Source organism: Phoenix dactylifera, chromosome 3 (assembly GCF_051530095.1).
Source record: "Phoenix dactylifera cultivar Ajwa chromosome 3, Ajwa_hap1_PhDact_Kaust_v1.1, whole genome shotgun sequence".
NCBI lineage: Eukaryota > Viridiplantae > Streptophyta > Magnoliopsida > Arecales > Arecaceae > Phoenix > Phoenix dactylifera.
The window spans coordinates 47,830,001-47,841,409 of NC_143192.1; the positions used below are offsets into that span (position 1 = coordinate 47,830,001).

At 35.4% G+C, this 11,409-nt stretch overlaps 1 protein-coding gene across 2 annotated transcripts; it reads left to right on the forward strand.

Moving 5' to 3' along the window:
- Positions 1-733: 733 nt before the first annotated feature.
- Positions 734-11,030, forward strand: LOC103724188 (vacuolar protein sorting-associated protein 32 homolog 2-like). Of its 2 annotated transcripts, none has more exons than XM_039120004.3 (5): positions 734-927; positions 6,087-6,186; positions 7,017-7,102; positions 7,190-7,274; positions 10,604-11,030. In XM_039120004.3, exons 1-5 carry the CDS (start codon positions 859-861, stop codon positions 10,639-10,641), a joined length of 378 nt encoding a protein of 125 aa, XP_038975932.3. In that variant the 5' UTR covers positions 734-858; the 3' UTR covers positions 10,642-11,030. The 2 variants fall into 2 exon arrangements, with proteins under 2 accessions (XP_038975932.3, XP_038975935.3); XM_039120007.3 differs by lacking the exon at positions 10,604-11,030 and adding an exon at positions 10,100-10,523 and having other exon boundaries at positions 737-927.
- Positions 11,031-11,409: the final 379 nt, after the last annotated feature.

The following is an 11,409-nucleotide window of genomic DNA, read 5'->3' on the forward strand; positions in this document are numbered from 1 at the left end:
TAACAATCCAACCAGATCTGTGGATTGAAATATCTATTAGATAAAGATAAAAATAATAGCAAATTTTATGTTGATAAATATAACTTATTATAAATAAAAAATATAAATCATGAGAACCCAATGAACTAGCTAACAATGATCTGAATGCCACCAAGATGGTAGCCTGATGGTAAGGAAGCGATAATTTTATCTGAGTTGTCCGGATTCGAAACACGCGGACGTCGACTAAATTAGGGGACCGGATGCCTCACGTCCGGACGATTCGTTGGCAGATATGCTTTTCTTTCATCTGTACCAATGTGGCGTTAGGATGACGTACCCACATGTGAGGCGGTGAGCCCAGTGGGTTAAGCCCATGGGTCGGAGAAGACATACGAAACTTATGTTCTGTATCGAATATTTTATGATAGAAGGGGACCAGTAGTGGAGCTGTTATGCGGAAGGGGTGATCCCTCCCCTTCCCCTCCTAACTTTCACCAAAAAAAAAAAAAAAAAAAAACAGTGATCTGAATCTTTCCGCTGTACGTTGGAACCTACGCTATGCAAGCCAAAACCGGCATGAGACCACCATTCACCGCACTCATCCCACTTCCTTTTTCCACATGACCAAAAGACCCCTTCTAACTGCACAATTTACACGGTCCATTTCCAAAAAATGGTCGTAATTTTTCCAGGATCCAAACCCCAAAAGAAGGAAGCCGTGGACTAAACACAAAAGGACTTCCCGCTCGCCCTCCCGTACTTGTCCTCTCTTCCTCGGCTTTCCTATTTTTCTCTTTTTTTTTTTTTTTGCTAGCGTTCCTATTTTTCTCTTCGCTTTTAGCTCTTCACTCTCTGCTCCCCACCTTGCGCCCGGCCATGTTCTCCAAGCTCTTCCACGGCTGCAGGCAAGAGTCGCCAAAGTCTTCTTCCGACAAGCGGAAGCAGGTTTTCTCCTTCATTTTCTCCCCATCCCTTTTTTTATTTTTCGAGCATTTTTTTATCAAATTAGGGCATTGTAATCGTTCCTGCAAAAATGTCTTTATTCTCCATGTTTACTATGTTCCTTTTTTTGCTCGTTTTTTAGATCATACTTTTGAGAGAATGCTGATGTTCTTGCGGTTTGGTTGCCAAGAAGTTTACGATCCTTTGAGGAATCATCGATTTGAGTACTTCTTGAAATTTTTAATTATTTTTCGGTTTAAGTGTTAATTGATAGAACGGGGAAGAGAAAACTGCCACTAGAGGTGGTTTTTGGAGCTGATTTCAGAACAGTTGGGGTAGGGCTGGGTGGTTATGATTATTGATTTAGGATATTGTAAAAGAGAATGCATGTCTATGATTGTGATCTATTGGCCGTTAGGGATTGAATTAGCATGGAAGCCCTTCTTTTTCGTGGGGAAAACTCATTCTATCGGAGTTGAAAGCAAGGGATATTTGAGGGAGGTGACTGAGGTGTCTGGGGCTTTGAAGATCAAGGCATGAAGAAAGAAGGTTCTTGAAGGGATTTTTAGGATATTTCTCGGAGTTACTTAGGGAAATCACGAGAAAGAGGGGAATATAACGGATGATGAGGTTGTGATCCAAGATTTTGTTTTTAATTTTAATTTTAATATTAATTTTAATTTTTTTGTTATGAGGTGTAGATCTGATATAGGATTAGCGGTTACATTTTGCCACATTAAGGTTTATCTTATTCAAAGTTTGATACTGTTGATAATGGGTCAAACTTTGCCCCTAGTTGTGAGGAATGTACTGATGGATTAGCTTCATCAGTTGGTTGACTGATGATGAAAGACACATATTTGTATATATTCAGAATAATATCTACTTTGCACAATTGATTCTTACTTTCCCTGCTATGGGAGAGCTCCTTAGCACAGAAGGATGGGTAATAAGTTCAGAAACTGATGTCCATGCAAAGAATAGAACATACAGGTGCTCTTTAGATGCTTCTGTTAAAATCCAGCCGAAATGAATGAAATGAAGCAGAAGAGGATAGTCTACTTTGTTGGTTTAGACAGGAGAATCTCTTTTATAGAAGAAAAGTTAAATGCAGGAAACAGATCAGATAATATGATTATGAAAATGACAGATTGAGCTATGGCCTCATGGTTGGACACCTCTTCCATCTGGAGTAGGTTCTGCCTTTGAACCTTGGGAGGTGATTTTCAAGTATTTGACATGCAAAAGGGAATGATTGGTAAATTGGCACTCCCATGATTATCTTATCCTAGCAACTGCATAGAAACCAGAAATATTTACCAACTCTCTTAATCCCAAAATACCCCAATTATTTGTCTTTATTTTTCCAAAATACCCCTGATCAATTCGACCAAAAATGCTACAGTTGTTTCCTTTATGCTTTTTTCTGTAATTTTTCTCTTCCCAAGCTTGCTTTCCTGAATTTTTATTATAAAAATATATCAAAACTCTTTTGTTTGCCAAGTGTTTTTTTCCATACCCACTTTTAACATCTATAATCTGCTTTGCATCTCAGCATAAGCAGGAGCATAGCAATTGTGATGATTCTGAAAGGTGGGGGTGCTTTTTACCTTATGTCAGACCTCATACTGAAGTGTCTGATAAGAGGTCCTGGACACTGAATAATTTGAAGAAAACAATGTTATGACTTGGTTTGTGTGGATAAGGAAACAATTATTTATGAACAACTACTATTATGTAATGAAGTAGGAGAGTGGAGAAGAGGGATAAATCTTAGGAAAATGAACCGAGTAGAATTTTAATTTGGATGAACTGCTAGGATCGAAAACGAGAACATGTGCTAGAGTTAGATTCCATTTGAAGTATAGCTAGTGGATTTTAATTGCACATCCAAGATGATTTGTAATAAATTTTTATACTACCCGTAGTTGCCTCTCTTATTAATGCTACCTTGTTCCCATACACGTTCGACTCATAACTCCTATCTCAATATGGACTCTTAACTCATTCCTTTATGGGTATATTAGCAATTCATATCTTGATTTTGAAAAAATGTCATAGTAATCACTAAATTATCTTAAAAGTTGCCAATTGAATGCCATGGAAGCCCTCCAATAATTTTAAGTGCTAAAAAATGGTGGTTAAGGATGAGGAGTGGGTTTATGTATCCAGTAGTTGGCATGCGCGGTGCACATGAGTGGAAGAAATTATTGGGAACTGGAGGGAGAGGAAATAATCAGTTTCATGGTATTTAAGTAGGATTCTCTTGGAGTGAAGATAAAATCTTGAGACGTGCTGGGAAACCTGTCTCTTGTAATTATATATGGTAAGATATTGGTTGCAAAAAGCCATTGGTCCAACTGGACATACAACGGCTACCAAAGTTTTCATCTCAGCCGAAATCTTTAGTTTGTATTGGTATCGGGCACCTCCTAGTACGATATATGTATAAATCTTGGTCCTATTTATCGATAAAATTTGAGAAATCAGATGATACAATATACTTATATTGGCTGATATTTTTCAATCACTTGTTTGCCTCCTTAAGTAGACTTTTTAATTAATAAATCTCAAAATCAATATTTAGATATAGTTCTTAATATTGGATTTATATATTGGCCGGGATTTCAATATCTTGGGCTGCATATATCGGTCGAGATCTCACGGTTGCATTGAAATTCTTTCCCACTTACCATATTGGCCAAGATAAACCAAGATCTTGGTTCATCTCGGCCACTTATTGTGATGATTGATGTATCAAGATTTAAAAACCTTGATGGTTACTCGCATTTTTTTTTACATTAAACAATTTTGTTGTGTTATGACTTGTGGTGTTTCCTTTATATGTATCTCATTAATACTTCAAGTATGTAACAACTATATCAGTGCCGATCCTTATATAAGAAGGGCGGCAAGGAAATCAATTTCTCTCCAACTAAATTTAAGCAGGCTAATTTCCATATCCTTTCACTCTCCAATATCTATCCTAGCTCCTTCAACAATAGGAGTTTGTTTGTGGTTGTCTGTCTTTGATGGAAATAGTGGTGGAGCCACCTTGCATCTCCTTAAAAGAATGAAAGAAGAGCAAAATAAGCCTAAAGCTCAACTTTTACTCTACCTATAATCATAAGATAGATAATCCCGTGTATGAGAGATGGTGTCATTCTTTTAAATCTTGCTCCTTTCTAACCTTGCTGCTTTTAAGCAATAGATATTTAATATGCTTAGAATTTAAACAGCACTTCTTCGTATTGGATTCCTGTAAGTGAAAGATAACTAGACCTGTTTTAAGATTCCTTTTATTTTTAGTGCCCAACAATAATCAGGAATCGCTCAACATAATTATAAAAAGTGGACTAGACCGATCGATTCAGTCAAAAAACTGGCAAACCGGTCGCTTGTTTGGTTCAGTTTTGTGCAGAGACTAGAAATGCGGTTGATTTGATAAGAATTGGGTTGAACCACCCAGTTTTCACGAAATCCTGGCAACTCGAACTGGTTAAACCGAGTCAGTTGGGGTCAAGAAAAACTTAAATATGCATGCTGAAAACCTGATTCAGATTGCTGTGATTTCAGGTACTAACATACTCCCGTTTAGTGCTGTATAATATTGATCATTTAACCATACCTATCTATATATATCATTAGATAAAGGTTGCACTTTAACACTTTTGATTAAGTATGCAAGACTAACTCTTTTGATAGTCAATTTTTTTTCTATGATAAGAAATAACATTATATTTTTACTTTTAGATATTTTTAATTTTTAGTATTTATAACAATTTAAATATATATTTTTATAATTTAAAAATTACATAATTTTAACTATTGTTCATGCTTCAAGTGTAGAATGCAGACATATGTAACTTAATGAGTAATGTTTAAAGTATTAAGCTTATCAACTGTTCTGCATGTTATTCTTATATTATATTCAATATTTCATGTTTAAAATTATTTTAATATATTTTAATGTTAACTTGGTCAGATTGATTGGCTCGAAAGTAGGAACAATGACTAGATGACTTGGGCCCTTATCCGGGTCAGTCTTCTGTCCGTTTTTTATAACTATGTAGCCCGCAATCCTAACATGCATCCTCAATCCTAATCACCTCCCTTCTCCTCTTCCCTTAATAGGGGTGTTCTAATAGTTGGAAATGGACCCAAAAATGAAAAAGCCATAGAAAAAAGGTTGCTTATCATAAAACAAAATGAAAGATTAAGAGGACTTCTAGAATGTGAACTTTAATGGGATCAGGCTTTTCCATATTGTTATCATGAGTTTGGAGTTGGCCTTTTTATGCTGTTCTTATGTGTGAAAGTTCGAGCAAGCAATTGTGGTAGGGTTTGGGAGAGTAAGGGGTGGTGGTGGTAGCCTATGTATGTCAGAATTTGTTGTTTTGATGGACCGACTCTGTTAAATCTTGTTCAAAATCTCACAGATTTTAAACTAACAAAGTATTTGATAAGGACTCAACTGGGACTAATTCCATGTCACAAAAAGAAAATTTCCAGCTTCAATATGTCTGTATTTTAGGAATAATTTTATGTTTAGAGGTGTTTTGGATTGATGAATTAGGGGCATTTTTTGGTAGAAAGAAGTCCATAGGCATCGGGCTCCACAGCAAGCGGTAAAGCCCTCCTGGCTCCTCCAAATACCCCAACATCCCAAACCTGGTGAAGGCAGAGATTGGAGCCCAGGTCTCTAGTAAGATTGGCACAATGATAGAATTAAGATGAAATTTGTTATCTAGATTTCATGTGCAGATGACATTTCTGATGTTCAAAATGTTGGCTTCATTCTTCAATTATATTAAGGCTTTCCACATTTCTGCATTTAAGCCATTGCATTACCTATGCATATGTTCAGCAGCACACGTATTGACATAAGATGGTTGCATAAGAAACAATTTCTATTAATCAAATATAGTCTCCTTATTCTTTACATGAGAAACATACTTGTGCACTGTGACAGTTGTGAATTGTTTATTTTAGAATAGAATTGAGTATCCAAGATTTTTAGCTCTGATGGTGAATTTTGTAGTTAGCCTTGACTTTTAAAGGAATGTAGGTAGAATATTTAGAACTTTATATTGTTTTTGAATTTCTTGGATTTGAGAGAGACATTCTGATATATTGGTCACTTGCAAATTTTCTACATGCAGACTCTAGAAATGCTTGGGAAAAAGGAGATTATTTTGCAGAAGAAGATCTCTGTAGAGGTTGAGAGAGCCAAAGAATTTACAAGGGCAAAGAAAAAACAAGGTTCAGTGATATCAAATTCTTGAAAAAATATTAAACATCTAATGCTATATAAACTAGATCTGGGTGTAAATACTGTTTCATGTTTTGCCATGTGACTTTTCAAAGGCAGGTCATGTTGTGAAATAGATATATGCATGATTAAAATTTTACCAGTTGATCCTAGATGCTCATCAATTCTCTCTTGTACTACTAATGCCACTGTGCACGACTCTGCACTACTGCCACCTCAGTTTTGGTTATAACTGAATTCATTGACTTGAGAAACTACGCCAAGTGCATCCATTCAACCTAGTGGCCGATACTAATAGCATGGTACTCATACAATCATCATACTACATACCACATGGCTCTGCAATCCCCCTCGGCACCACTTATATAGATGTTAGTTTCTCACGGTCTGGGATGTTCAGAATTCCACTTTGTTATTGGCTATAACTGAATATGTGTTGTTTATGCAAATTTGTTCGGGCATGCGATGCACATTCTTTCAGCTAGTTGCCAAGCGGCTTGATCTGTACATATGCATGGTAAAGAGTTTAATTATGAAATCACCAATGCAGAATTTGATTCCTAGGCTGAGAACATGATGCCTTCTCATTTTTCCAAAAATATGGCTGTATTTTAAGATCAAACCCCTTGCTATTCTTCTATATTTTATTTATATCGTCAAAACTCATTGAGTGCTTTCTCAGATGGTTTTGCGCACTTTAATCTGGTATTTAACAAGGTTTTTATTGTTTACTGCTGGCTCTAATTATGATTTGTCGACATTAAACCATTCTATGTTATAATGTGCAAGTTTAATCATATATACCAGTTGTATTCTACAGCGGCAATGCAGTGTTTGAAGAGAAAGAAATTTTATGAAGGTCAAATGGAGCAACTTTGCAGTTTTCAGTCGCACATTCGTGATCAGGTATAGGTTACTCTCAATTATCTTCCTTTCCTTGTCAGAAGCATTCTTTTTGACTTCACTATGCATTTTTCTGTTATGATGCTGAAGGAGCAAAAGCTACCACAGAAACTGTCAGTTCACTGTGGACAGGTTCAGCAGATGACAAGTAATCTGAAAGAAAACTTAGACAAAGGTAAGTCTGCCATCTTTTTTATTCATTTTTCAACTAGCTACCTTGCCTTTTCTTTTTCTGTGGTAAAAATAAACCTATACTGTGGCTATTATTTGCTTGTGAGATGGCTTTGTAAGGTTAAAAAGGAGATTCTTGCTCTAACACCAATTGAAGCTATTTGGTTATTGAGATCACATGTAGGCTTCTGTGATGAGTATGTATTGGAAATGAGGATATAATAATCACAAATAGATCAATTTGCAAGCACACCTAGGTTGAATGAAAAATTTCCATATCTGTTATAGATTCAGATTGGGATTCTTATAACAAAGAGAATCCATGAGGATCCAAACAATAAGAGAAATCAAGAATTTACCCAAATAATCCCAGGACTCACATTTGTTGCTTGATTGATGACACGTTACTAGAACATAGAATAGATGACATTAAGGTCAAAGGTCTCTATTTTATGGGCTTAGTCAATATATTCTCAATTATCTATATATCAAATTTGTAGTTTGTAACCTTAATGCAATATTTGACTGACTTTAGGAAGTTCTTCATGTTTAAAACAGCTTATTCAATGTCCAAGTTAATGGCCCATAGTATAGTAGTTCTAGAATGAAAATGATTGGGCTGCTGCAAATTTTCTCGTCTGTCTGAGATGCGAGATCTCTACCCACACGAGTGTCCACTAAGCTCTTTTTGCATTTTTTTGTATGATTGTAGCTCCAATTTTCAGATAATGAAATTAACTTCTAATTGTTTTCTTTGCTATAAAAAATATTTGTACTAGAGAAGCGAAAAAAATATTTTTGGAGAATATGGTGGGAATTCTATCTTTTTCTTGACATATCCTCACTAAACAGAGGTGAACCAACTACAATTCTAAATTCTAATGACACATATCCAAACATTGTGATTGAGTCTCCTCACCAAACCCCCCCTGATTTTTCAGTTCCCATTTATAGGAGAAGTGCTACATGATGCGACTCCTCACCAAAACCCATCTGATTTTTTACTTTTCATTTATAGGATAAGTACTGCATGATGGGACTCCTCACCAAGAAGTTCTTCTTGTTTTAAATAGCTTATTCAATGTCCAAGTTAATGGCCCATAATATAGTAGTTCTAGAATGAAAATAATTGGGCTGCAGCAAATTTTCTCATCTGTTTGAGATGGTGACAACCATCAAAGTAAATTATTCATGGATGAGAAAACAGGGCATTGAAACAGCTTTTAAGTGTGTCTTTACATATTTCGAGGTAATAAGGTGACTTTAGATGGAACTTAAATAAATGGTTTTATTTTCTTTCATGGTTGGATGATTACACTATTGATTCCACTTGCCTTTTAAGATGGAATCCTCATCAACCTCCCAGACCTATTGGTGGAGGGTGTTTGGCTCTCTAACTTCTTCTTCTACCCCATTTCTTTTGTACTTCCTGTAATGCGCTGCGGTACTGTTGCGATTGGTTTGTCAGATATAAAATCCATTTCTAATTCCATTGCTCCATGACTCTGATGAAGGCTCTGTTTGATTGCTGAGAAAGTGAAAGAGACCAAAGACAAATCAGCAGGACAACAAAAAGAAAAGAAAAAAGGAAAGGAAATCAAGTATTATCTCATGCTTGTTTAAACTAATAAAATTGCAAAGAAAATTGTTGAGAAAGTGGGTAAGAAAAGATTAAGATATCTTAAGCCACTTGCCTACGCTTGTTAGAGAAAATTTCGGTCCTATATTTTCTTTTAACAGCCAAACAATGAAAAGAAGGTTCTTTGATAACAAATTTTCTTTTCTTTCACTTTCTTAGCAACCAAAAGGGCATGAGGAGTTTTAGAAAAAGAAAATTCCCCTCCAAGGAGGACACATATTATCCATCAACCAGGCTGCAGATCTCAAAGCATCAGGTCAATTGGGGTGATCATATTTAATGGAGGAAATTTCTGCAAGATGCTGTATATCCATTTTTGTGGCTCTATATTCAGTCCAGGCTATCCTTGGTAATGTTGACACCAAGTTAATGAGTGCAGTCTAGCTTCACTTGGACAAACAGAGAACCTTCATCATAATATATATTTGCAAGTAAATTTAGAGGGAAATTTTGGTGGCATAAAAGGGACACCTATAGATTGCCAACCAGTTGATCCTTTCAGATATACTACCTTAAGCAACATACTTGTAAGAATCCTTTTCAATTTGCTGAACTAGCACCGGGGATTTTATCTTGACCAAAATCTTGGCCAAGATATCAGTTCATATTTGTATTGGCCACTCACCATCCCATGTTGTAAAATCTCAGTCCTTAATGTCTTGGTCAATATAAATTAATATTTTCTGAGCCATCGATATCTAATATCTGTGTCAGCTGAGATCTTAGAATGACTTTCTTCTTTTGTGAAATCACCACATCGTCCATGTTGTGATATAAAAAATGAGATCTCAGTTCATATCAGTATCGGGCCACCCAGATGGCTGATATCTCAGCATTTAAAGACCTTGTCAATTACACTAGCTTGTTGATCTTTAATGTCAACTGATCAGTTAGATGAGAACTATCGAAATTAATGCAAGGAAAAAATAACTTCTATAAGCTTTTATAAGTCCAATTAGTGGTTATGTCTAATTTCGCTGTCCAAAGTGCAATTTATGAGCATTTTGCACAATTATCCAAAATGAACTATTCAAATTATGATTTATGCCCGACTTAGTCCATAGGGCAGAATATGAGCATTTTCAAAGAATCACTTCATATTCTCAAACTAAAAAGGGTTATGTTTTGATATTTTTATAGTTACTCAATTGTGTGCAAACATATTTTTACAGTTTGTCTTGTAACTGCAGCCTGAGGTGGAAGCTGGTTAGAGGTACGCTAATGCCATTAAATCAACTTTTAACTAAAATGAGGTAGTTCCTGATGAAAAGATCGAGAGAGCTGACTTTTTTAGAACTCCTTTCATGGATATCCAGGAAATGTCTCATTCAATGTATAGATTAGGAATGACCCGCTACCATTTTGTTGTATATAATCCTGTACAACTAAACTGGCAGTTCAAATTTCTCTCTGTCATGTCTTTTCAGGTTCTTTATAAGTAAGTGACCCTAGAACCTGGTGTTGTGTTATATTGAGAAGGTTAAGTAATAACTTGGTGATAATAAATGCAGCTACAAATTTAAGCAGGAATCAGTTGCCTGCTTATGTGAATATGAGTGATCATAAAGCCTCTGGGAGCCTAGGGAGAAGCACTAGCTCCCCAATTCAATGCAAGATACCTTGGTGTTTTATCTTATGTATGAGATATGGTAGAAACTATTTTCCCATTTGACATGATCTTTCAATGGTAGCAGATGCTTTTGTGGTTTGGAAGCTAGAGAAGTTTCTATAGGCGTAGAATTGGAAAGTCCCACTCGAGCTAACGGTAATGGAGTGCGATGGAGGAGGATGCTGCAGCAGTCTGAAAAGTTTCCGGGTGCACTTGGAGAAATATTGCAATGGAGTTCTACAATGGACCTGAATCTCTGATTTGCCTTTTCCAAGTCCCCAACATGCCCCTTGGTTACTGCAGGTACCAAACGGGACTTGTTAACGTGAATGTTGCTACTTTCCGGTGGTCTGGCCGCTACATCCTTTTACGAAGGAATAGCTCTGGGAAGTATAAATATTGAGATGGAATCTAAATAGGCTGTCGCTAACCAACTTGACCATATGTTCGGTTCACAGGAATCAGAAAGGATTGAAATGGGAAATGGAATAGAAGGCAGAGAATGGAAATTATGATTTCTATTTCGCAGTTCTGATGCAATTAAAGAATGCCTGGAAGAGAAATAGCAATTCAATCCTAATATTCAATTTAGCTATTTATATATTAGAATATATATCAATTTTATTTTTATTCTTATTTAACTTTTTATTTTATTTATTATTTTCTGTGATGACCATAATTCTGTTTTTTATACTATTATTTTTTACTTCTTAATATATATATATATATATAACATTTTATCTTAAAATTTTAATTTAATTTATTTATATTTTTATTATATTTTATTCCTATTTTTGTTCATACTTTGTAAATCTTAAGTTACATATTTCATATATTTTAATTTTATATATTTTTTATATTCAATGAATTGTGCTATTGCTTTCTATTTTT